Here is a 27629-nt window from a genome sequence, read left to right as displayed (position 1 = left end):
CTGTAATCCAGTGTGCGGACATCCATTCTCCTTCAATCTTCACATTTCACTCTTATCCTGCACCTGGCCAAATGACTGGTTGGATGTGCGCACGGCTACTCTACTGTGACTGAAAAACAGTTGCCCGAAATCGAAACCGTGGCAGCGTCCCCGCCCGCGGTCTTGCGTCCGTAAGGAGAGCGAACGGGACGGAGTCGCCGGGCTGTAGTCACCGCGGCTGGTTCAGGGGGGGCGGGGGGGGGGGGCGGGGGGGGGGGTATTAAATTGCGCTCTTGTTATTCCTGCGGAGACTCTTTCCTGGTGTTCCTCGCTCACTTTCGGTTTCTCCCTCCCTGCGGTGCAGACACCTTGTCTCGTTGCCTCTCTGGTTACTTACTGTTTTTTCATTTTTTTTTTTTGGTGTTGAGAGACGTTGAAGGAAGATTTTTTTTTTGTGTGGGGGGGTGGGGGGCTATTTTCCAGGAAGGCATCTTCCATGGAGGAGTGATTTTTGATTGGATAGCGTTTTTGGCTTTTTTTTTTTTTTTGATGGGGGAGGTTGATGTCAGCTGGTTCCATTCCAGAAAAAACTCCTGAACTTCGTTAAGTATGGTCAAATCCCTTTTCAGTGTCTAGTCCAACCATTAAGGTTTTTAGTTTTTTGCCCTTTTTAAGCAGTCTCTCTCTCTTAGAAGATTCTTGAAATATTTTAAAGAATATAATTCTGTTTCACAGAAGTCTCTGCTCATTGGGCTGAGGTTCTCTGGAGTAGGACAGGGAAGTGAGGTGGGGTGTGGTGGGGGTGGGGTGGGGGTTGAGGGGGGGCGGGGCATGCTTTAGCAAGTCATGTTAGCTTTAACTCGACAGCTCTTTGTGTGCCACAGGCTTGGTGGTGGCATAGATCTTAACCCCCCTCCGGGAGGGTTTTTGGTGCGTTTCAGTATTAAGTGCATCGAGTCCTGAATTTATGTCTCCGGTTGTTGGGTGAAAATGTCCACACACCTTGTTTTCAAGGCCTACATATTCATCTGAGTGAAAGGAAACCACAAAAACGTGCGGGCACTGTCACTGTCCAGCACCAGAGCGTCAGATCCCTGGTCTATGAAGTTAATTCTGTGGAATATTGCCAGAGAAACCAGGCTCTTTGAAATGACAAAACTCCTTTTGCCAACTAATCCCGGCCATTGTCTTCTCTCTCTCTCCGTCTCTCTCTGTCTCTCTCTCATATTCACACACATACACACACGCGCACACACACAAGCACACTATTAAGAGTGTGCATTTAATATTGTCTTTGTTGGCTTTGTAAGTTCAGTATGTGTTTAAATAGTATTAGAATGTTAAATATTTATTTTTAGTGTGCTTTCTGTTATGCTGTGCCTGCCCTGCCCTGCCCTGACATTTTAAATCTAAGTGACATCTTTGTGAAGGTTACAAAAACATAGGTTTGATAACTTGATATGTTTTCTTCTCTTTCCCAAATCCTTTATGTACGCATACATAAAGTATCAGTTTCTGATAAAAGTCTAAATGTCAATGTACACTGAAAGAAAAAATGTTTCCTTGGATAAACCTACAATTTTCACTTCAGTTTGTTGCACCTATATGTTTTCATGAACCAAAACATTTTCAACTGAGAAAAGCTAGGAAATATAAGTGTAACTAATCTACTAAAAGTAAAATTTGAGGTTTATCCCATGAAGCATTTTTTCGCTATAGATTTGATGTGCCTAGCATTACAGCGTGAGCATAGACTTTGTTTGGCTGACTGAAGAATCGATTTTCCCACCCCCAAACCCAAAACATTTTATAATGTGATCTCTCCTCTCGTAATAGTGGTGAGTGGTACCGTCTGGTCTTTGAAGGAGTAAGGGATGTTGTGGTGAGCCATATGAGTGAACAGGAAATGGAGGGAGGACCGAGAGTGGGAGGGAGGAAAGGGGGGGGGGGGGGGGGTTCACATGAGGGCTCCAGGTGGATGTGGGACAGGAATAGGGGAAGCTCCATGTTTGTCTCAGAAGGTTGTCTGAGGTTCAGTGATGCTTGGTGGAGGGACACAATGAGAATGATGAGTCAGCAGTTTTCCATGGAGGAGTGATTTTTGATTGGATAGCGTTTTTGTTTGTTTTTTTTTTTTTTGATGGGGGAGGAAAAAATACCTGAACTTTGTTAAGTGTGGTCAAATCCCTTTCAGTGTCTAGTCCAACCATGAAGGTTTTTTGTTTTTGCCTGCTTTTTAAGCAGTCTCTATCTCTCTCTCTACCCAACCACAGAAAAAACAACATATAGTACAGGCATTATAATGTTATACCCTCCCCCTCTCTCTCTCTATCTCTCTCTCTCACTTTCTCTCTCTCTCACACCCTTTTCATAGGCAGACAGAACAGAGCAATATCATGTAAGCATGTGCACATGTGAACTCACTTATTATTTATTACAAATATATAAAAAAATGCTCTTAAAAGATTCTTAAAATATTTTTAAGAATAGAATCTTGATTTCAAACCAGTTTTATTGGAATGACGAACATTTGTGTCATCAAATTACATGCATACCAAGAGAAAGGTTCAGTGGTACTAAACAAAATGAGACAACAGTGTACCTGCATGTACTGGAACACATTTGCGACAAACACTGCAGTGAGGAGAAATAATTGTTTTAAATCTGTTTAAATCACACACACACACACACACACACACACACACATATATATACACATATACAGTAATCAACATTCAAAGAAAAATTTTGACTGTATATAAGACTTAAAGTGTTAGAGGTCAAAGTCAAAGGCTTTTTTTTGTGTTGTTTTTTTTCGATGGTGAGAATCGCTTCGTTGTGAGGCCAGCACCTGACATGGAAAGCTCTGGGCTTACGTCCCGAAAACCAGAGGGGGGCACGCGCAGGCCCCATACACGCAGGCCCCGTCTGTTTCAGGCTTTTGTAAAACTCCACCGGGACACCTGTGTCTCAGGTTTCTGTGAACCTCCCGGTCCTCTGCTTCCCGGTGCGTTTGTGAAACAGGCTACTGTAGAGCGCTGAGAAGAAGCCTCCAGTTCCTTCTGCTGTCTTCTCTCTGTCTTACTCTCAGCGATGATGCAGAGCCATGCAGCCAATCAAACCCTCTTTCTGGGGTCACGTGGGAACTCCTGCATCTCCAGGTGTGCAGGCTGTCAGTCACTAGCAGATATGAGATGCCCTGTTTTATTACTCCAATGGAGAGATCTTCGCTGCCTGTGCATAAAGGCAGTTTAGGATGGTAAGATGACATGATGTACAGTCCCAGGAAGCCAAAGCATTTAAATAACAGTGTTTAAAAGGGTGGGAGGGAAGAACTGTCTGGATGTTTGTTCAGTGAGAGTCATTTCAGGACAGAGACGGATTCTTAAGGAATTACTTTTGTTTTTGTTTGTGTGCACCTTCTCCGTTTCTGTTGTGTCTAGGTCTTTGTATAGCTTATTAGTTTGATGGCTCAGTCAGTATGTGTGTGTGTGTGTGTGTGTGTGTGTGTGTGTTTGACTTTATGTGTACGTGTTTGTTGGTGTGCAAGTATGCAAAATGTGTGTATGCGTTTTCGTTTTTGTGTTTTTATGACTGTGTGAATGCATGTTTTAGTGATACTTTCATTGTGATACCAGCAATGCAGTTGGGATGAAGTTGCATGACGACGTGCGGTCGTTTGCAGATGGTGTGCATAATCGGCGTAGACATAGGGCTGACTGTCAAGATTACGGAGATGGCCACAGTAATGATCCCAGGCCTGGCCACGGATGATCGGCATGGCCTGTGGCCGTGAATGTGAAGTTCTTAGGCATGGCAAAGCAGGGATGTCATACTCCAGCACTGGAAGGCTGCAGTGTTTGAGCTGGTTTTTGATGTGCTGCTTTAAAGGAATTGGACGTCACAGATAAAGTTGCTTGTGTTCCTCTGGTCATGTGACCGAGGAGCAGCTGCACAGCACTGCGTCTGACTGTCCTATAATCAGCTGGATCAAAGGATCCGTGAGGCTGAGGCCCGGGGATACAGGACTGCTGTGTGTGGGTGTGTGGGTGTGTGTATATGCATATGCGTTTGTGAGAGTGTGTGTTTGCGTGTGAGTGTGTGTATGTACATGTGTCCATATGCTTTTTTGAGAGAGAGAGAGAGAGAGAGAGAGGGAACGTGTGTGTCTGTGTATGTGTGCGTGCGCACGTGCATGCATGCGTGTGTGTGTGCATGTATGCATATGTGTTTGTGAGAGTGTGTGTGTGTGCATGCCTGTGTGCGTGTATGCATGTGTGCATAGGTGTATGTGTGTGTGTGTGTGCTTATGTGCGTGGTGCATGCATGCGTGTGTGTGTGCGCGTGTGTTTGTGTGTGTGCGCGTGTGTTTGTATGTGTGTGTGTGTGCGTGCGTGCGTGCGTGTTGGTGGGTGTGTGTGTGGTGGGGGGGTATAATTCACCCCAGCTCCCGACCCCGCCAGGTGCCTTCAAAGGGAGAGCTGTCGGAACGCCGGGCCAGCCTAAATGGGAACTCTGTAATACCGAGTTCCTAAACAAGGGTTAGCAGGAAGGAGAAAGGAGCCAGGCAGGGCAGGACACTTTAATGACCTCTTTCACGGGGCAAGACAAAGACAGAGGAAAAGGGAAATGCGAACCGTCTGGCCCGAGTGTGGGGTATTTACACGCTCGGGAGTGTGGGGTATTTACACGCTCAGGAGTGTGGGGTGTTTACATGCTCAGGAGTGTGCGATATTTACACGCTCTGGAGTGTGGGGTATTTACACGCTCGGGAGTGTGCAATATTTACACGCTCGGGAGTGTGGAGTATTTACACGCTCGGGAGTGTGGGGTATTTACACGCTCGGGAGTGTGGGGTATTTACACGCTCGGGAGTGTGGGGTATTTACACGCTCGGGAGTGTGGGGTGTTTACATGCTCTGGAGTGTGGGGTGTTTACACGCTCAGGAGTGTGGGGTGTTTACATGCTCTGGAGTGTGGGGTGTTTACACGCTCTGGAGTGTGGGGTATTTACACGCTCGGGAGTGTGGAGTATTTACACGCTCGGGAGTGTGGGGTATTTACACGCTCGGGAGTGTGCGATATTTACACGCTCGGGAGTGTGCGATATTTACACGCTGGGGAGTGTGCGATATTTACACGCTCGGGAGTGTGGGATATTTACACGCTCTGGAGTGTGCAATATTTACACGCTTGGGAGTGTGCGAAATTTACATGCTCGGGAGTGTGCGATATTTACACGCTTGGGAGTGTGCGATATTTACATGCTGGGGAGTGTGCGATATTTACACGCTTGGGAGTGTGCGAAATTTACATGCTCGGGAGTGTGCGATATTTACACGCTTGGGAGTGTGCGATATTTACATGCTGGGGAGTACTGTCAAGTTCTTCATTGTGTTGCCTTCCCTCACCTCTGCTCTCTTTTCCCCTCCTTTTCTCTCCCTCCATTCTGTCTGATTCTGATGTCCTCCATGATGGAAAATGTCCCCGTGGCGGTAATCTGTATGTCCTGTGCTCACTCCGGATAGATTGTTTAGGAGAGACAGGAGTCGTATTTTTCTTCTCAGGCTACAACTCCTCCTCTTCCTTCTCCTCTCTTTCCTTCTTCATATCTTTCCTTTCCTTCTCCCTCTGTCAATCAAAAGCACTATGTAATTCACTTTACAATGAAAAGAACAATAAGGATTTTTTCAAATATATATGTGCATATATGTATATATATAATATTCCCTGACCTCATCTTAAAAAGGTGACTGTGTAAACACGGTGTGTTTGTATATATTTGCGTGTTGAAAATCAACATATGAAGTAGATTAATACTTCCTAAATATTAATAACCCATGTAGCACATTAAACGCCAGACATTTAAGCATGTAAATAATGCTGTACATTCTGTATCAGATAAATATCATATTACATTAGATTGCATACTCCAGTCTACTTCAGTCATAATTATAAAGATTGAGATATGCAACGTGAATCACGTTTTGCAATACTGTAAAGAACATCTCATGTATACTGCTGTTACTTGGCTAACTTTAGATTTGAACCCCACAACATCTGTAAATTCAGCCGCCCGAAATGCAGTAAATCAGATGGGTTTCACGCAGTAATCCTGATTTAGTTAACCCAGCAATCAGCAGCGAGCGAAAAGCACTTCTGCAGCTGACCCTCCTGTCAGTTGGTCCCTCTTACTCCAGCTTTCCCAGATAAGAGTTCTCCCTTCTCTGATTGTTATTTGTCAGCATGCACCTGCATCGCAGCCAAACGGCTTTTATTTATGTTTCCTAGGCTGAGGCGTGTTTGATAGGGGAATGCTGGTATGTGTCAGCTATAGTAGATGCTGTGTGTGTGGCTGTGGCTTTGTGTGTGTGTGTGTGCGTGTGTGTGTTTGCGTATGTGTGAGATGAAATATAAATTGAAAATGAGATGAAACCTTAGGTGAAAAAGGGGGGGTGAGGAGATTGGGGGGTGTGTGGTGGAGAGCTGAGGCCCACGGATCACTTCCTGTGCCTGCTGACGGAAGGCACAGAGCATTCTGGGAATCGCAGTATTACAGGACAGTAGCGCACCTACTCTGTGTAAATACCCAGGGTTCTGAACTACATGCTCATGTGCATGTTGACTGGGGATGAGAAAGTACTAAAAAGTACACAATTTCACCATTTCCACCATTACGTTCCTTTTGAATTACATGGGTCCCTAGTTAATGAAATCCTCTTCCCCCGAGACTTCATAAAGTCTTGGTTGATATTTAGCATTTTGCTGGCTGGGAACATAAGGAGGTCCAGATGAGTCTCTTTGCACTGAGTCATTAGTTACACAGATAGGGCAGGGATTCTTTTTGTTGTAGATAATTTGCATCATTTGCTTTTGGGAGCTACTGAAAACACTAATGATCATCCACTACCATGAAATCGCCACGTCACGTTGCGTGGATCGCTTCTCTTTTAACAGCCTGTCCCGCTGAGCTCCGACTACGTCGGTCTCCTCCGAGGACGTGGCTTTCTGTGGCCGCGCGAGTGAATCACGTTCAGTGTCAATCGGTGCACGAGAACTTCTGGAAAAAACGCCGGTCCTTTTTTTTTTTTTTTTTACCAGAAATGAAGCGAGAGGGGAGAAAAGCCATCATTCAACCTTCCCGTAACACGTGCGGTTTTAAGGTTCATTTAGACTTCGCGTGTGGGCTAAGTAATGGTCCGTGCGGAAGATATGACACGTTTTTGGATGAAAGCGGCTTTCCGCACAGAAAATCATGCACATCGCCAAAAAGTTTTTTTTTAAACGTGGACCAAAAACCGAACGGACTTGCACTACAAGCCTGTTTCTGAAGAAGTGTAGTCAAAAAAAGACAAACCGAAACGAGACCCAGTTCGGTACATGGACTACCCGTCCGCGTTGTCAAACCACGTTGATTCCGTTTTAAATGCGTCATTCTGAACTTAGTGAATCTATTGACGGTGTTTGTGATTTCCTGCGTCTTCCGTGCTAGTCACCTCTGCTGAAGGTCGCAGTTATAAAATCTTAAGCTGCATGCGGTTGACCGCATGAACGCCTTTGCTGAGTCACTGTAGCCCCTGCAGTAATTGTGTCCCCAGGTAAGAACTGGCCCTTTTTACGCATGTATGTATGCATGTACCACGCTTAGGTAGAAGGTGCGACTTTCCTTTTGAGAGTATTGGTTCGGCTTAAGGGTTTCAGTGTTGGGCCAGAATAGCATGGAGTCAGATCCCGTGTTTGATGCTCAGCATGCTGCCTCATCCTGACCTGGTTTAATGTCCAGCTGAACAAACAGGTGGCAGGATGAGCAGGGCTGTGATGTCATATGCAGGCTGCTCTGTGCTGCTGTGAGACATCTTGTCTGGGCTGTGTTTAGCTGACACAGCCATGCTGGGAATGATTACTGTCCTGACCTGACACAGTAATTCCTTTATTATAGCTCTTATTCCTTTCGTATTTATTTGTGTTTGTGATTCATGTTTGACTGCTCTGTCTCTCTCACAGACGTACACCCCTGTGCACACACGCACACATACACACACACCCAGACAGATAGACAACCTTATCCTAAGCAGCACACACACACACAGATATACGTGCGTGCGCTCACACACACACACACGCGCACACACACACACTCAGATAGACAAGCAACACACACACACTGGCATACGTGCACGCACTCACACACACGCTCACACAGTCATTCCTACGCGCAACAGTCTCTCCCTCCTCCTGGTAGCATCTAAGTCATCCCTCCTCTCTCTTCCTGTCTCCTCGCAGTCACCTCATTTCTCTGTCACCCCGCGAAACACGCCCCCCCCCCCCGAACACACAAATGTAGGCTAATTTATGAGCACATTCATAAATGGGAATGGCGATAAAACATCTGATAGCGGTTACCGCATCCTCTCTGGAATAGTTCTCTGCTGGCGTAATGCGGTCTGAAACTTTTTCTACGTGAGTCTTTTTGTCTCTTTCTTTCCCTCCCTTCATCCTCCCTTTCCCTTTCTCTCCTTCCTTCCCCCGCGACCCGTCCCGCTGGAGGCTCAGACTCTCGGGGGGGAATCGCTGGCACTGAGCGGGGTTCCAGCTTTTTGTTCCCTCGTTAGCGCTAACGATGTGCTAACGTTTTTACCGCCGGGGCCGCTGACACACTTTCTCAGAGATGGCCTCCCCAGGTCCAGCCGACCTCTAACTGCCGTTGTTACCCTGCCGCCTGTCAATACAGCCCACTGTGTGCGATTAGGTACAAACTGACCCTCGCTGGGCTGTGTGTGTGTGTGTGTGTGTGTCTCTGTGTCTGTGTGTATCGATGTGTGATGATTGTGTGAGAGAATCTGTGTGTGTGAATCCGTTTGTGTGTGTGTCTGTGTGTGTGTGTCTGTACTGTATGTGTTTGTGTGTGTGCCTCTGTGTCTGTGTGTATCGATGTGTGATGATTGTGTGAGATAATCTGTGTGTGTGAATCCATTTGTGTGTGTCTGTGTGTGTGTGCGTGTGTGTGAATTTGTGTATTCATGTACATATTTTGTATATATTGTTTGCTGTGTGAGGCAGAATCTGTGGGTGTCTGTTAATGTGCAAATTTATTTGTGTGTGTGTGTGTGTGTTTGTACATGCCCTGGCCCAGTTAATGACAATGAAGCTCAGTTATCTTCCCCAGCAGAGCAGACTGGTCCATTCTTCCGTTCTCCCATGTAGCCGTTAGCCGTTAGCCTCCCTGCTCCCAGCCGCAGCACTGCGATCTGCAGATTCAGCTCATTCTGCTGCCTGTCTTCGCGCAGGGTCGGCTAAAGGTTGTTTTTACTTGAAAATGTCCTCTTTGTTTCCTGGAAAGTTCGCCCTGTTGCTGTTTCTCCCCGTAACAGCGGGAGCAGATCAAAGTGTGATGTTCAGCTGATAAGCTGATGTTATCTGACTTGCAACACAGAGCAGAACCACACTGCATGAACGCAACATTGTTCAGAGTTCTGTGTCGTCTGATGGGAGGCACACTGCTGTCGGTGTGTCTCCCATCAACAGGAGTGAGGGGTACAAAGCTAAAATGAAAGAGCTTGGGGAACAGGCGGGGGGGGAAAGGTGCGCTCCATTTTTAAACGTATTCCGCGGATGCGATTGGTGCATTTTGGAGTGTATTTCAATGTATTGTCAGATACATTTCTGGATGCAGATTACAGTAAATTCCTCGCGTGCGTTTTCCTTTATCCCGCAGAATCAGAACTGCGTTGTTTTTTTTCATCGCTCACTGAAACGAGCGTGATCGTGTGCTGTTTACAGCTCAGCTACGATAGGCTCGCCCCCCCCCCCCCCCCCTCTCATACTGGAGTAGATGAAAGACTTGGCAGGAGGAGAATATTCATACATCACATCACGGTGTTTAACATTGGGATGGAACTGTCAGCTCTTTAGGTCTCTTTAGATCAGGGACCTGAAGCACAATTGGGGAAAAAAAACTACATTTCCCTTTTGGCCGTTTAGCCGCTGCTCTGGATCCCAGTCTAATTGAACAGCTCACATTCTGTGTACACACAACTCCATTTATACAGCTGGATATTTACTGAAGTGATGTAGGTTAAGTGCCTTGCTCAAGAGTCCACCAACAGCGTGCTGCCTGGGATTCAAACCCACAGCGTTGGAGGCCGGGGGTTCCCTGACCATTTTGCTACCTGCTGCCCTCAGTCTCTGCGTGCTGCAGCGTTTGCTGATTTTTTAAATGTGTCTCAGCACTTATGCTCTTGATCTTGGCTAAGGAGTTCGCACACTTTTTTTTTCCTCTCCAAAACTTAACCTGCCTTGCGGGGTTGGAAGTTAACCGCAATTGCAGGAGATCCCTGCCTCAGAAAGTCTTGGTCAGTGAAAGCTGCAGTGTGTACATGGTAAATGGTAAATGGACTGCATTTATATAGCGCTTTTATCCAAAGCGCTTTACAATTGATGCCTCTCATTCGCCAGAGCAGTTAGGGGTTAGGTGTCTTGCTCAAGGACACTTCGACACGCCCAGGGCGGGGTTTGAACCGGCAACCCTCCGACTGCCAGACAATCGGTCTTACCTCCTGAGCTACGTCGCCCCCTACATAGAAGGCCTAATCTACCAAGGACTTCAGCATATGCAAGACCTTTTAGCACGCGCAAAAAACTGTTAACGCAACCAATCGCTGGTGCAAAACATTACATTACATTACATTCATTTGGCAGACGCTTTTATCCAAAACGAACACCATGACCAAATCCCCTGGCCCTCAGTGCGTTATTGGTGTTGCGCTAACGCTCGCAGGCATTGGAATGCAGTTAGCCTGGTCTCGCGCCGCTGCGCTCTGCAACTCGCATGCATGCGCCTGCGTTCTCTTGCACGCGAGCTTCTGCTGAATGAACGCGATGCGGCGCCGTCTTGGAAGCCGTCCTTTCGTGTGACACCGGTATGTTAGCCTTTGGAGTAAATAGAATGTTAGCCCTTTTTGGGAGCGCCGGGGCTAGTCGTTGTCGTCGGTGACGGCCGTTCTCCGGTCGCTGACCCGTGTTCTGTTCGAGGGCGGTGCCAGAGGCTGGCGCAGGCAGCAGCTGCTTTGACATTGCGCTCATTGTTCAGTATGACCTGTATATTTCTCTCGCGCACATTTGTTTGACACATGCCAGCGATGCTCCTGTCATGTATCTATTGAAATATGAGTTGGAGTTTATCAGTGATCTGTGTGTTTGAGTGTGTATAACCAGGCCCTGGGGGGGGGGGGGGGGGGGGGGGTTCTAGGGGACAGCAGGCTCACTCTGATATTTGGGTGAGCTTCTTAGTTGAAGAGAGGAAAAGAGACTCATTCCTGATTAGAGATGTAACTTCTGCACGTGTGTGTGTGTGTGTGTGTGTGTCTGTACCTGTGCCTGTGTACCTGTGTCTGTGCCTGTGTCTGTCTGTGTGTGTGTGTGTGTGTGCGCGCGCGCATATGTATTTTCTTCCTCTCTTATTGTTTAATTTTTTGTTGGTGTATGCCTTTGAACTTTGGAAATTGTAGAGAGAATGGAGAGGAGAAAAAAGAGAGAACTAAGAGAAAAGAGAAAGAGAGAAAGAGAGAGAGACTGTCCGTTGCCCAGTCCCGCTCCCCTTCTTCCTAACATTGCCGTGCCAGAGAGCTGGGCCCTGCTGTCTGCCTGTCTGATGGCTTTAACAGGAGCCTGAACTGCCACTCCCGAAAACCACACTCCCGCCCACCAGAGGCATTTCGTTTCCACGGCGCTCAGCTCATCCTCGACCGCGATTGGCCATTTCATTTCATTCCGGAGCAATGCCACCAATCAGCCTTTAACTCCCGCAAATATGCTTCCTTTCATTATGCGCCGCGGCGTTGTTAGATTGAACCCGGGCTCAGTTAGCCTTTTGTGCGTCCGTATGTGTTCATCTCTGTGGTATGCGGACAATATTTTATTCAGATTAATCTATTCAAACGCGGTTTAAGCTACTGTTTGTCAGCTTAGCTGAGCGCTTCTTTTCATGTGAGACTCCTTTTGTGTTTAACGGTTTCCATTAAACGGCTATCGCTCACCACGGGCGCACGTGGAAGCCAAATTTCCCTTTTCGAACGCGCCCTCTTTTCATAAGTACACAGCGCTGAACGGTGGCGTTGCGATAGCCCGTGCCGCGGCCGTGGACCGCTATCGCCGGCTTCGTTAATGTTATCTCAGGTCAGGTCACGTGTTAGGTCGTGATGGCGAACGTTTAGAGGAAGCGTAGTTCAGGTGTTTTTACACGGGTGAGTTACCTGTGAGTGGCAAAGATGACTTTCTTTTTTTTTTTTTTTAAAAAAAGGGAATTATGGCGACCGTCTCTTTCGGTTTTTGGAATCACCTCTCAGCTGTTCCGCTCTGTCACTTCCCCCTGCTTCCTCACGTGACCTCCTCATCCTCGGCGCGCATGATTTGTGTGCTTGCAGCCTGCAGTAATAATTACAGGCCAGCCTCAGCCGCTGTTGTCAGGTCTTCTGTAGGCCGCAGGCAAAATAATGATTATGGATGGGCATGGGATATATGGCCTGTTCTCACCAATAAACCGTCTTGCATTCCTACGCTCTTATCACTTATGATATATGACCAGTAAGATTAAACTATTTTTTTTATGCATCTGACCTTTATTCAACAAGGTATGTTGGCTGAGAACTCTGTTCTGTTTTGTATTGAGGGCCTGGGGAGTCAGTGTGGGTAGGGAGTGCAGCCTGGCTTCAACTCTTTTGTAGCCAATCAGATGTGGGGGGGTGGCTAAGTGGCCAGATGTAGCGGGACAGTTTATGTGGGAGTTTAACTGGGACATTGGGTTTAACAGACCTACTAGTTTTAAAAAAAGGTGGCATGGGAATTTCAATGAGCACACTCGTTAGTCTGGACCTCAGTTTACTGTCTCACACGAAGGTCAGAACCTCCTATAGCACAGCGTCCCCATCGCTGTCCTGCTGGGACATTGGATTTCTGTTTGGCAGAGAGGGAAGAGTATCTCTATTTTAAAAAAATGGTTTTATCTAAGCGCTATTAGGGCATGGGGAAACTGCTAGGAATGAGTTTACCTAGATAGACATTACATTACATTACATTACATTCATTTGGCAGACGCTTTTATCCAAAGCGACGTACAAAAAGTGCATTTTCATGATCGTAGACAACTGCTGAACACGGGTTCAGTAAGGTACAATTACTTATTTTGTACAGCTATTTCTAGCCGAGAACAATGAACACTATCCTGGTCTAACATCTGCAAAGCCAAACTAGGCAGAAGAATAAGCTACAGTATTAAAGACAAATACAATTTACCAAGAAGTGCAGGGATGGGGCAACATGTAACAAGTGACAGGGAAAAAGGGTTTTTTTTTTTTTTTTTTTTTTTAATACAGCGTGGTGGTGGTGGTTATTCTAGGTATAGTCTGAAGAGATGAGTCTTCAGGCCATGGCGGAAGATGGATAGTGAGGGGGAGGTTCGGAGAGGGACGGGGAGTTCGTTCCACCACTGGGGAGCTAGGGTGGAGAAGCTCTGTGATCCCTTTGGGCGGGTGGGAGGGGTTACAAGACGCCCTGCTGCCGCAGAGCGGAGTGGTCGAGCAGGCACATAGAATTGAGTCATGTCCTGCAAGTAGATGGGGGCTGTCCTGTTGGCAGCAGTGTAGGCAAGGGTCAGGGCTTTGAATCGGGATAGCTCCTGAATGTGTCGGTCGCACCGAGCGTCCGCTGATGTTTGGCAGATGTGAGCGGTGTCGTATGACGGTCACGGAGGTACAGCTGTAATTGGGGGGGCCATCACACAGCTGGAATCGTGGGAAGGGGGAGCGAGCGGCGGGTTTGTCATGGAGACGTATGGGAGGAGGAGGGGCAGTAGGGCGTGGCGGACGGGTTTGTCATGGAGACGTATGGGAGGAGGAGGGGCAGTAGGGCCGTAGCGGACGGGTTTGTCATGGAGACGTATGGGAGGAGGAGGGGCAGTAGGGCGTGGCAGACGGGTTTGTCATGGAGACGTATGGGAGGAGGAGGGGCAGTAGGGCGTGGCGGACGGGTTGACGTTATCCTGGCTCTGTGTCTTTGTGATGCTGTGGTCGGGACCGATGGAGGGGGAGGCCCAGTCAGCCTGTTCTGCCTCATTACCCACAATTCCCGGTTTCAGCCCTAATTTGAGGGGAACGTACATCCTCTGGGCAGTCGGGCCCTGAGGGGCGGGGTTTGAAAGGATACCCATCTCACTCTTTGATGTTTCGCATTTGAGGAAAACTTCACGGTATAGTTGGAAACGAGATTAAAGAATCACGTAAGGAATCAGATTAAAGAATCACAGCTGGTGTGTGTGTGAAGGAACTGTGTTATAGTAGTGTGTGTGTGTGTGTGTGTGTGTGTGTGGGGGTGGGTGTAAGTTGTTCCCCAAATTTGAGGCTTCTGTACTCTGACATTAATTTAATCCCAGCAAGCCTTAATTTTTTCAATATGGACTATTGTGATGGAAATTACCTAACAGATCTTTAACATTATGCAAGTTACCCAAGGATACCTCACTGTATTTGGGTAAAAACAGGCTTTTTTAGAATGCCAGTTCAAATGCCATGGAGCGAGATCACTAAATAAAACAAAACAATGACAGCAGAGGAGTCCTTGCTTTAAAAAAAAAAAAGAAAAGATTTCCCAGAATTCCCATTCCCGGATTGACCGGTGTCCTCTCTCTGCAGGTCGGACGCGGGAGGTGACGGAGGAGCTCAGCCGGCTGTACGAGCAGCAGTACGCCGTGGCCCTCTTCAACAAGGTGCGCTTTGAGATAGAGGGGAACGGCGGACCCCAGTCCCAACTGCTGCACCGCAAGGTAGGGGTCCCGTCCCTCCCCGCCCCGCCCCGCCCCGCCTCGTCCCGCCCCGCCCCGCTCCGGCCGTCTGTGTGTCTGTCCCTCACTCTCACTCTCTATCTCCACCTCAGTTAACCTACCCACTCCCACATTTCACGTGCAGTGTCCTGGTTTGATGATGTCAGACTGTAACAAGCGAGGTGCTGTGTCCCGGTTTGATGATGTCAGACTGTAATAAGCGAGGTGCAGTGTCCCGGTTTGATGATGATGTAGAGCAGGGATCTCTTAACACAGCTGCCTGGAGGGTTAATGTAAGTCCCTGATGGGGTAAAGAGGCTGCACACCTTGTTTCCAAGGCCTAAATTGTCTGGCAATTGAAAGGAAATCACAAAGGGTCTGTGGTCCGCCAGGACTGGAGATTGAGACCCCGGATGTCGAGGATATAATAACAAATATGTGCAATGTCCAGCAGTGATGATGTAAGACTGAAATAACAGACACGAGCATTGTCCAGGTTTGATGATGTAGAGCTGGGCTGCCCAGCCCTGTTCCTGGAGATTCTAACCCTAATTTGGCACATCTGTGTCTGCTAATTGCAGTTCAACAAGATCTCAAGCTGTTGAATGAGGTTTTGCTATGTTTGGGTTGGAGAGAAAACTTACTGGATGGTAGATCTCCAGGAACAGGGCTGGGCAGCCTTGATGTAGAGGGTATAGGAACAGATACATGATGAAGGAATAGATAAAGGTCCACATCCAGGACGTCTCACTGCTGGTTGCTCATTAAAAACAGGAAGCCTGTCTGTTGGGGGGATTTGTTTGAACTCACCGGCTCAGCTAATGGTTGTCTGCAGCTGTCAGCTCAATACTGCTTTTTTTTACAGAGGTGATTTTACAGACGTGTCTGTGGGGAAGGGTCTGTGCTTCACACGTATGCACATGCACAGGTTTTAGGTTTTTCTGAAATGTAGGCAGGCAGTGAATTGGTATTGGGAAATTTTTATTGTTTGCAGTTAAGGCAACATTTTTTTGTTGATATTTTTATTATTTGTTTGACTGTGGGTGTATTATGGGCTATGTGAGCTCCTCAGATCTCTCCTCCTCTTTCCCAGGACCCACTGCAGGATAAGAACATCTTCTCCGGGAACCTGTTCCAGTGTCTGGAGAACAGGAAATGGCGGAACCGCTACTTCTTCATACCGGACTCGTACAACATCTACTACTATGAAAATAAGATGGTGAGGAGCTAGAAAACCTTTGTGTCCATTTTCTGATGGTTGGTCATAAGAACGCTCACACAGACATGCACGCACTCACACACACACACTCACACACGCGCGCGCACGCGCACACCTTCACACACACACACACACGCGTGCACACACTCACACACTCTCACGCGTGCACACACTCACACACACACTCACACACGCGCGCGCACGCGCACACACTCACACACACACACACCCACACACGCACACAGTCACACACATGCATTAGGTCGGTGTGGTGGATCTGCACTGTGAACACAGGTAGCACAGCAGCGTGAGCGTGTGTTAGCAGTGAAAATGGCGCTGCTCTGTCACGGTACGCCGTGTGGTATGTATCATCATGTTGACCTTTGACCCCTGACCTCCTCGCAGGCCCACGATAGGGGACTGCACCCCAAGGGCATCATCAAGTGCGCCGGGTACAGAGCGCTGACCTCTGTGGAGGAGTACATGGAGCTCATCAGCAACAGCCTACCAGGTGAGAGGGACTGACTCCGCCCCCAGAGCGAACACAATGACGTAATGATGCTTGCGTGCTACTCCCCCTGGGAACTGTAGTACTTACTCTACACATAAATCAGTCTTGATAATGCATACAGAGAGAGAATAAGCGAGAGAGAGAGAGAGATTGATTTTTCTTTCTTCCTTGTTACTTTTGTCATGTGCTCGATTTCCAAATGCTGTTTCAAATAACTCTTCCTGCTTTAGCGACACAAGTGTATTCTTGTAATGTCAATAAAAGAGAGAGAGAGAAAGAGAGGGAGGGAAGGGAGCGATGGCTGGTGGGGTGAAAAGCGCTATACATTACCGACTCCTGATAGATCATATCACATGGCTCTGAATGAGGAGGCTGTGTGTCAGTGTGTGGCTTTATTTATCTGTGTGTGTGTGTGTGTGTGTGTGCATGTGGAATAGAAAATGAGGGAAATTATGCAAGGTGGGGACCTTTTGCTGGTCCCCACAAGTTCAAGAGGCTGTTTTAGGGTTAGGGTTAGGGTTAGAATTAGGTTAAGGTTAGGCATGTAGTGGTTGGGCTTTGGGTTAGGGTTAGGGTTAGGGTTAGAGGTTACGGAATGAATGTTAGTCAATGGCAAGTCCTCACAAGTATAGCAATACAAACGTGTGTGTGTGTGTGTGTGTGCATGTGTGTGTGTGTGTGCGTGCGTGCGTGTGTGTGTGTGTGTGTGTATGTGTGTGCGTGTGTGTGTGTGCGTGTGTGGTTACGCATGTCTGGGCTTACGTGTGTGTGTGTGTGTGTGTGCGTGCGTGTGTGTGTGTGTGTGTGTGTGTGTGTGTGTGCGTGTGTGAGTGTGTGTGTGTGTGTGTGTGTGCATGCGTGCGTGTGTGTGTGTGTGTGTGAATGTGTGTGCGCGTGCGCGTGCGTGTGTGTGTGTGTGCGCGCGCGTGCGTGCGTGTGTGTGTGTGTGTGTGTGTGTGTGTGCGCGTGCGTGCGTGTGTGTGCGTGCGTGCGTGTGTGTGTGTGTGTTGCAGGCGTGAAGGCCAAAGCGAGCGCCTCTCCGTTCCTGAAGTGCGCGACCCAGTACTGCATCATCCTGTGGCACCCGTACGCCTGCCACCACTACTTCTGCGTGATGACGGAGAAGGAGCAGACCAAGTGGCAGGCCGTCTTCCAGGACTGCATCCGGCACACCAACAACGGTGAGGAACCGGGGGGGCGGAGCTCCAGAGCGCTCCCACGCCCGTCCGTCACCCGTCAGACACCCAAGGGCTCGCATTCGGTTAGCCTATCGGGGGTGTGGCACACGGTGGAATTGACGGGGGGGGGGGTGTCTACATACCCACCAACCGCATGTCCTCCTGGATTCATTCACCGTGGTTTGTCCTTAACCTTTTATCTCACGGTTAAGTGCTGATTTGACTTTTTTTCCCCTGCAGAACCACAGTTTTGTGAGTTTGGCTGTCTTCGCCGTTAACAGCATGGCAAATGCTGGCAAAATCTTGAGTTTCTGATGCGTTGCGAGTCAAATTTATGGGAAAAATGCTGGTTGGATAAAGGACAAGGAACTAAAACCCACCCCTTATTATTGTACGGACCTGTTCTTAAGACGATGAGAACTGGATTGTCTTTAGCAGAGACAATGTGAGGAATTAAAGTGGGTACATAATGGAGGGATTGTGTTGCCAGTCAGCAGGGGTGGCCCAATGTAGAGAACCAGTGTTTGTGGGTCTTCTATTAAGACACCTGTGTTAGCACCCCTATGCAAATGCTTGCCCCTTATTAAAACGCACCTCAACATTTAGTTATGAAGTACGAAAACTTTATTTGATACAAGTGAACGTAATAGTTTTGGTTGATGTGAATTGTGACTCTCTATGGGTACAATATGTTTTTTTCCCTCTCACTACAGTGAAACACATGTGCACACACACACACACACTCACACACAGTGGTACAGATTAGTTAGGGTGGTGAATTAGTTTCTGAGTATTTCCTGTGAAGCGTTGTGCATCACATGGTCACCAAAATATGAGGAGCATCTTTGACATCATTCGGCCAGGCGATTGTTGATCTTTTGCTTTGCTGATGTTGCTGTGTGTGTGTGTGTGTGTGTGTGTGTGTGACAGTGTAAGGCAGTGACAGTCACTTTGTGTACCAAGAAGGTACGCTTTTCATGAATGGGAGTAAAAACGAAATGTTTTTTTTAGTGTAATGTGGTTTCGCACCAAGATTGCTTTCGGTTCCCCATGAATAGTGTGTGGCGGAGTGTGGCACAGTGGGTAAGGAACTGCGCTTGTAACCGAAAGGTCGGCAGGTTAGATTCCCGGGTAAGGACACTGCCGTTGTACCCTTGAGCAAGGTACTTAACCTGCATTGCTTCAGTATATATCCAGCTGTATAAATGGATACAATGTAAAATGCTATGTAAAAAGTTGTGTAAGTCGCTCTGGATAAGAGCGTCTGCTAAATGCCTGTAATGTAATGTAATATGAATTCTACCAGAGTGGCTTTAAAAAGCAGGGTCAGGTTCACAATAAGGGGAAAGTCGTTTACAGAGGAAGTGAAAAAAATTCTGAACACGCTTTCACATTTTCACGTTTGACCCTCCTGAAAAGGCAGTTACGAACACAAAAGAGATGACGTAAGAATAACCGCGGAATATAGCGTAGTGCGCTGCAGTGTTGTTTCGGCTAGCAGGCGACACTCAGCTGTGGATATTGGATCCCCTGTCCTTCTAGAGATAATTACACCTCACAGAGCGTCCTGCTTTATTCCTCTCCTATAACGACTGCTGCTAATCGAGCTAGCGTTGTTTCTGAATTACGTTAACTGTGAAGCCCTTCTACTGTAGGCAGGGTGTTGATACTGCTGTGGCGTTAGCGTTAGAGATAAACGAAAGAAAGAAAAAAACAAATAAGTCTGGGAGCCAGGTTGAGTGGAAATGGATATGATGATAGTGAGAGGCCATCGAGTAGCATTTCAAAGGCCTTTCGGACAGCAAGAGCGGACATGTTCAGAGAGACGGGCTTTCAGGACCTGTTTATCCGTAACAAGGGCAGCGATAGGTGCAGCATTGTCGCCGTTTCTTGGTCTCTAAACAGGGTAAAACAACAATGCATCGCCATCCCATAATGCGTACGGCTCGCGTCTCCAGCGCAGCGGACGCTTCCCGCGAGCGGGCTCCCATAGACAAGCCAATCGACCGGAGAAGAAGAGTTCGTTCAGGCACGTTGCTGGTGTGTGAGGGTGTATATGTGTTCAGATGCAGTATGCCTAACTGCAGAGTTCGTACAGAGCTTGACTAAGTGCAGCTAATCTGCAGCACGTTTAGAACACGCGTCCATGTGTCTCAGCAAGTCAGCAAGCTATAGGAGCTGTGGGTTACCAGTGCTTTATATATATATATATATATATGTGTCTGAGTGTGTGTGTGTGAGAGAGAGAGAGAGAGAGAGAGATGTGTATGTATTTACACATTCTACAATTGGGTCCTTTTTGTTACTTTTGTCTTAGTTGCTTACGTTGGTCACATGCAGCAAAGTCGATTATCCTTGTAATACCTAATATAAACATATTAATCCCTGTCCCCCCCCCCCCCCCACTCCCAACAGGGGTGAAAAAGGAGGGAGTTAAAGAGTCTGGCCTCTATATTACTCCACCCCCCCCCCCCCCCCCCCCCGTGTTCATCCTCTTTCTCTCTTTCACTCCCTTCTGTTCTCAGAAGACCTGTTCTGACATGCAGGAGACTCCCCAGAAGCTTTTCAGAGCAGGGGCGGGGGGGGGGGGGTGGCTTTCATCTGCATGTGGCCACTTACTCTGCCCTGTGACTGTACACACACGCTTGCATGGGTCAGCCGGGCATAGAAGAGACTGCTATTATTATTGGTCGAGGGCGGTTGGAGGGCTGCTCTTATTGGCTGAGGGCAGTTGGGGGGCTGTTGTTATTGGTCATGGATGAAGGCATATGACTGCTCTCCTTGGCAGGCAAAACAAACTGTGATTCTCGGGGCGAGGAAGAGGCCTTTGTAGTCTGGAACTTTTTTTTTTAGTGTGCACATGATTAAGGCTTTTCTGGGCTTAAGTTTCGGTCTGTTTACCACTGTGTGCGCCTGTTTGTGTTAAATGGTGTTTGTGTGTGTGTGCATGTGCTTTTATGCTGTATGTGTGTGTGTGCATGTGCTTTTATGCTGTATGTGTGTGTCTGAAATTGTGTGGGTGTGTGTAATATAGTGTTTCTGTATCTGTGTGTGTGTGTGTGTGTGTCTCCATGTGTCCTTGTATGCCGAGTGTGTGCATGTCTTTAATGGTGTTTGTGTGTGTCTGTGTGCTTTTATGCTGTGTATGTATATCTGCAAGTGTGTGGGTGTGTGTAATAGGGTGTGTCTGTATCTGCATGTGTATCTGTGTGTGGGTGTGTGTGTTTTTGTATCCTGTACATGTGTGTGTGTGTGCGTGTGTGTGTCTCCCCGCAAGCATGTGGGTGTGTGTGATATGTTGTGTCTACAGGTATTAGGGAGCTCTTTGAATTTGACTCTTCCCTGTCATCATGCTGCAGTTTTTCATTTCTACTCCTCCCTCAATCTTTTCTTTCCTTCCGTTCTTACCACCCACCATCTCTCCTTTCTGTCCTTTGCTTTTTTCCCTCCGTTACTGCTGTCACTCGTTATCTCCCTTTCTCACCCCCTCCCTGTCTCTCTACAGCCACTGAGGAAAAGCAGATCCCCAGCACTTCCTCTTTGGGAGAATCCCCTCAATCCCACACACACACACACACACGCACGCACACATGCGCACAGACACAGACCGTTTGCTTGCGTCTCATAATTCGAACCAGACTCACACGTAGGCACGTACACACTCACATGCACACACACACACACACACACACACACGCGCACACACACACACACACACGCACGCGCACACACACACACGCACAGACACAGACAGTTTGCTTGCGTCTCATAATTCGAACCAGACTCACACGCGCACACACACACACACACACACACACACACACACATACACACGCACACGCACGCACAGGCGCCTACTCACACACACAATCATTATGTCATATATAATCTTAAATGTATCTCTGTTTCTCACTCTCTGTGTCTCTCTCTCTCACACACACGCGCATGCACACGGCCCGAGGTCTATCCCCTGCCCCTGTACCGCCCAGGGGATACAACGGGTGGATGTACGGTTGTTAAAATCCGTCCAATAAAACCTAGCCGCATATTTCATATTTCCAGGCCTGCTCTCCTGAAAGCAGTTCCCTCGAAACACTAACGTGGAATAAACCAAGCATTTCAGTGTGCTGCTGCCATGTCTCTAATAAAGGCAACAGAGCAAAAGTATTTTCTACAGTTCTCTTCTGGATATTTACGGCATTACTGGTTGTTAATAAAAAGCCAGATTAAACAGAGCATGTCCCAACCCCCATACAGACATCGATGGAGGCAGCGTCTGTAATCTCTGAGGAAAATATGTATTGCCTTTCCTATATGTATTCCTTCTGAAAATTATAATTAAATGGACAAATGAAAAAAATAAAACAAAATAATGCAAAAAAAAAAAAAAATAAATTTAAAAGAATATGAATGTATGATGTCATATAAATCTTACTTGTAGAGAACCTTTCACTCAAGCGTCGTAAAATATCCGCTCTTTAAAGGTGATTGGACTGCATGAGCACACAGTAAGGAGGAGACCTATAACTGGGAGGAGAACAGAGGCATGTGGGTGGGCCCCATCACATGTGGGTCATCTCAATGCCCCCCCACCCCCTTAGCTTTTTTGAACAGCTTCTGTGCACAGTCAGTCACACCCTGGTCCAAACATGCATTTTAAACGTTTTAACGGTACATACCAGATACGTTAAAATGCATACTGCATATCCCTATGAGATTAAATTTTATTGTGGAAATAGTTTCTATTAAAATTCCAGTAATATGTGGGAATTTTTACTGTTGTCTAAAGGGTTAAATTATTTCGAATATTTATCGGACCCAGGCCTGCACTTGGTGTACCTCAGGATGTTCTGGTCATTCGTTTCCCAGTTTGGGCCTGGGAGTTCGCCCTCTCTCCCCTCTTGCGCGCGTGCACCAGGAAGCCAGCCGGACCGGGATCCAACCAGGGTCCCGGGCCCGTCGAAAAACGGCAGCACTGATCTGGGGTAGCACACTCCCAGAGGAAACCACACGTGCCGCAGACTGTGACCTGCTGACCCGACTGTTCTGGGAACAGTGCTTGGAGAAGACGCTGCGTGTGAGAGCAGCCATGCGAAATGGGTGTACGAGAAACCGAACGTGTAACTGAAGCTGTGTTAGGGTCGGGTTCGAAGAAGGGCAGGAGGCGTGCCGAATGGTTCCGTGTGTTTTTCGATGACTGCCGCAGAAATCCGTGAAGGGTTTTTGTTTTGCCCTGCCTGTTGCATGCTGGGATAGTATTTTGGTCCGGATGTCATTCTCTTGCAAGAGTAAGAGAGTGAGAGAGTGAGTGAACGTATGTATGGACAATATATTGAAAGCACATTACATGTGCCTGTGTGTGCGCACATGTGAGAGTGTATGTATATGTATGTGTGCATGTATGTGTGTGTGTGTACATGTGCATGTGTGAGTGTATGCATGCGCACGCATGTGTATATATATGCATGCATGTGTGCATACAGTATATGTACATGCACGTGTGTATGCATTTGCGTGTTTGTATGCATGCGTGGATGCATGCACGTGTGTGTGTGTGTGTAGGCATGCAGTAGTGATAAGGACAAACGGGTCTGTTTACTCTCTGCTCCACCAGGCCCAGGCTCTCGACCCCTGTGACCTCTGTCCCTCTCTCAGATGCCCTGTGTCTCCCGCGTGTTCTCCAGAGACAGAGCCAACGCGATGTGTGCTTCCTGACTCCCATCTCCCCAAGTCCCGCCTCACTTCCTGTCTTTGTCCCGTCCCGAGGCAACCCTCCCCCATTCCTCCCACACATACCCCCCAACCCTACAGGGCAGAGTTTATGAACATTTGTTGTCCTTCGCCTTTTTTTCGTCAGTCTTCTCCCATGGAGCGTGTGCTCGATGGAGCTTGTGCTCGATTCCTGCATCTCAAAGAGACGGTGCCATAGATTCGCTACACCAACCAGATTCTCAGCTCCTTATGTTTCAGTTTCAAAGCTCACAGTCACTTTACTGTTTGAATCCAAAGCTCTCACAGATACGGATAAAGGGGTGGGATCAGGTACGGTAGCACCGGCAGCGAATGTTGTATCCTTGGGCCCATCTCTTTGTGAATATTCATGAGCTGTGATCTAGCACTGCAACCCCCTGTGGCAGAGCTCGGTCTGGCAGAGGGAATCATAGCTGTCGGTGGCCACGCCTTCTGGGTTGAGTAGGCGCACGCACCTGGGTGGTATTAACTAATCAGCCCAGGGCTTTGAACTGTGCTTCTTTCCACAATAGGTGTCTGAGCCCAGGGAATCCCTGTTCACAGAGCGAGAGTGAAACAGAGACCAAAAATAACACGGCTGAAAAGTTTTCATTGTGTTTTATTTTGTCTTTCTTATTTTAGTTTGTTATTTTAGTTTCCCAGAACCCATGAGGGGGAAGGGAGAAAATTTGTGTTTGTTTATTTGTTTAAAATCTTGCTCTCTAAAGAAAAAACAGTGTTTAAAACTGGAATTACTACATGACCCTGTGTCCCCCTATTCTGTCCCTCCCATCGGTGTCACCTTGTATTTGACACCTAGACCAGGGCGTCCCAATGCTGTTCCTGGAGATCCTGTAGGTTTTAATTTCAACCCTAACAAAGCACACCTCATTCGACGGCTAGGGGTTTTGTTGAGCTGCTAATTAGCAGAATCTGGTATGCCAAATTAAGATGAATGAAAACCTGCATGACGGTAGACCTCCAGAAACAGAGTTGGTCAGCCCTGCCCTGGACTATGCAAGTAAAGCGAAAGTAAGCAAGCACAGGAGACGACTCTCTGTTTACTTTAGATAATCTGTGGCACAGATGATTCCATGTCTTGGCCTGTCTTTAGGATTTTGTGTTGGTTACTTGGTTGAAAGACTGAATCCATTTGGATTAGTCAACCATCTCACTATTCCATCTTGTCTAACAAAGGGGAACAATGTAGTCAGTGTATGAGGTAGTCATGGTGTATGAGTGGGTTGTACGAGGAAGTGGAGAGGCAGAGCTCTCTGGTGTAGTCACGGTGACGATTGCAGAAGGTATTCGACGTTGACGTCGCAAGCTAGCGTGGAATGGGAAACTCTTGTTTCATGGTTTCGTCATTCCTCCAATAGCATGGAAGTATGGCTGTGCGGCTGGCTACATGATCGTTGCCCGTGGTTGCAGTTGTACGCGCGATGGATCATTCTGAAACCACGATCTGTGTTGTTTGGAATGTGGGGTGGGGCAGATTTCTTGCTAATGAGTGAACTGCAGTGGAGCCCTACAGCAGAAATTCTGAAGTGATGATGAGGAGTGGAGAGGAAGTCCTTGTTTTTTTTGTGTTTTTTTCTTCTGCTTGTGAGGAACTTGTTTCAAAACTAACCGAAATTCACGCCACACTAGTGTGTTATAAATCTGTTTCAGCGCTGTTTCATGTCCAACAGGGAGGTGGGCTACACGCTTGCTTCACAGTGGTGTTTGTGTAAATCATTGTGTAACTCCAGTGGCCAGGAATTCGTTTCGGGCGGTTCAATATTCCAAACCAAGCTCTAACAGTCTTTGGAAAGGATGGTAATGACCTTCTGTGTGAATTCGCATTTTGAGGACAGAAGTTTTTGGTTCTTCACAATCAACTTACAAATGTTTTGCACATATTTCCAGCACTTTTTTGGGGGGTGGGTTGGGGAGAGGGGGGGCAGGATAGGAGCGTACAGCATTATACAGACATAGACAAGGGGGTTTTTTGGATTTTAAAAACGCTGTACCTCCCAATCCAAAATAAATGGTGGTGTAGGACTTTTGCTCCTTAGATCCTGTTCAAAAGTTTGGCTTTTCCAAGAGGCGCAGAACAGGGTAAGCCTAAAATAAAAGAGGACAGATTTGAGGCCTGTGTGGAAAACTCTAAATTTAGGAAATCCTGCCCTCCGGGCGGGCGTGTTCATGGGTAAAAATAACCCGTGGTGTCGAGCTCTGGCTCTTCAAACACAACTGTTGCTGCCGGGTCCTCTTTGGCTGCCATTGTCTCTGCTGAAGGCTGTAACCATGGCGACAGTGGAACTTTTGCCCCAGGGGTGTGGGTGTGGGGGGCTGGTGGGGAGGGGATGGGGGGTTGCCTGGGGTGTACCATTTCCTGATGTGGCAGGATTGTCAGGAATAGAGTGCTGTGGTCACTGTGGTCAGAGTCGGGAACATCTGCACGTCACGTTTTGAACGCAATCCATTAATAGACGTTTATTTACAGGGCTTTTGCCCTGTGTTAAGGTATCATTAACACTAAAAAAAAACACACACACACACACACACACACACAGATACACGCGCACACGCACAATACACATGCACACACACACACACACACACACACACACATATACATGCACACACACACACAGATACACGCACACACACACGCATCTATAAAATCCCCAAAAGCAAGGCTGGCTGGGAACTACAATCAATAAAAGTTACAACATTTTCTAATTCCCTTGTAGATTTGTTGCCTGAGATGTTGACTTTAGTCCTCAAATATCTAATTCCTTAAACTTCCTAATTCCCTTTCGCGGTACCTAATGAAATTCATATTTTGGCTGATTCCAAAGAGGGGGGGTTAGAAATAACATCAGAGGATTATCAATGGTTGATTGAATGTAGCAATTCAAATGTTTTAAATTATTTTAAACATACTAGATTGTCCTTCGGCAAACGCCCTGTACACACAGCAGCAGGGGTAACGGTGACGGTGATGGTGATGGTGACGGTGGCTTCAGACTGAGTCGGTCTCTCTCTCGCCCCCCTGCAGAACTTTCGGAGGAGGACAAGGTGCAGACCCCGGCCTTCACGGACGCGGTGCGGCTCTACCGGCAGGCCCGCGGCCAGTACGGCACCTGGGACATGATGTGCGGGGAGCCCCCGCAGGTGAGTCTGCCAATCTGTATTACGGTCTTTGGGGGGGCGGCGCGCATTCCGTTGCCTGACCAGCGATTGGCTGCCTTACATGTCAATCAAGCGGTAGGAACGAATGAGGACTCTGAGCTGTAGGGTGAGCCAGTGGCTGGTGGTTTGTTAGTTTAGCGCCTCTTATCTGTGAGCCAGCTTTAGCGGGGAGCTTCGTTCGTTTGCTCGCTCGCTGCGCAGGCCATTCAAATCGGCAGAATAAAAGCCCCAGCTGCCCCAGCTGTCCTTTTGAAAACAAGGTCCCTTTGTCTTGTGAGGTACAGTATCTAAACTGATAGTAATGGCGGATATTAAAACTGCAAACTGTTTTTCACTGTGGCCACGTTATTGAAGAACTGGACGAAAAGTGAAAAATACGAAAATGAGTCTTCCCTTGGAGATCCCTGTTGCTTGACAGCTCTTAGATACAGGTATATGCACATTTGTTCCCATGTTGGCAAAGAGGTTGAAGATGAACTGTAGACCATGATTTTGTCACATGTTGATGTGTATTTTGTGAAATCAGGGGTAGTACTTTTTATCATTATTTCAAATATTGCCATCATCCATGTGTCTGCTGTGCATTGGCACAAAGGTGTACAAGGCTTTATTTAATCCAAACATTACCTTTTTAAGTACAAGGGGAACTAGGGTTAACATAACGGGCTTGCTTGTAACCATCTAGCTAACTAACTGGCGATGTAATTTGTTCTGGTACTTGACGCACCTATACTGGTGCATTAGTGAGTTTATTGTAGTCTGTAAATGCTTGTTTTTAAGTTGGAAAAAACCTTTTTTGTTTATATTTTCCGACCTCTTCTTTGTTTTGGGCACGTCCACTTCTGGTTTCTAACTGAATACGGATACAGACACAGATGAGGTTGGTGGTGGAACAGATACAGAAACAGATAATGACTTGGTTGCACACTCCTTGCCCCAGCTCTAACTCTGGAACACAGCTAGAGCTGATCTGAGGTCAGCGTGCACTGGCCCTTTTGTCTTTCCTCTCCCAGTGATTTC

At 47.4% G+C, this 27629-nt stretch overlaps 1 protein-coding gene across 1 annotated transcript in view; it reads left to right on the top strand.

The window, feature by feature from the left end:
• The window catches only part of niban2a (niban apoptosis regulator 2a), a 53303-nt gene that overhangs the window by 6755 nt on the left and 18919 nt on the right, over positions 1-27629 (top strand). The window contains exons 2-6 of the mRNA XM_035391106.1: positions 14664-14794; positions 15885-16010; positions 16416-16521; positions 17535-17702; positions 26476-26591. Coding sequence (XP_035246997.1) covers positions 14664-14794; positions 15885-16010; positions 16416-16521; positions 17535-17702; positions 26476-26591 — 647 coding nt within the window. The remainder of the gene's footprint in view (positions 1-14663; positions 14795-15884; positions 16011-16415; positions 16522-17534; positions 17703-26475; positions 26592-27629) is intronic.

Source organism: Anguilla anguilla, chromosome 14 (genome assembly GCF_013347855.1).
Source record: "Anguilla anguilla isolate fAngAng1 chromosome 14, fAngAng1.pri, whole genome shotgun sequence".
In the NCBI taxonomy this organism is placed as follows: Eukaryota; Metazoa; Chordata; class Actinopteri; order Anguilliformes; family Anguillidae; genus Anguilla; species Anguilla anguilla.
The sequence above is the reverse complement of the archived record's forward strand: the minus strand, read 5'-3'. Positions and strand labels throughout refer to the sequence as shown.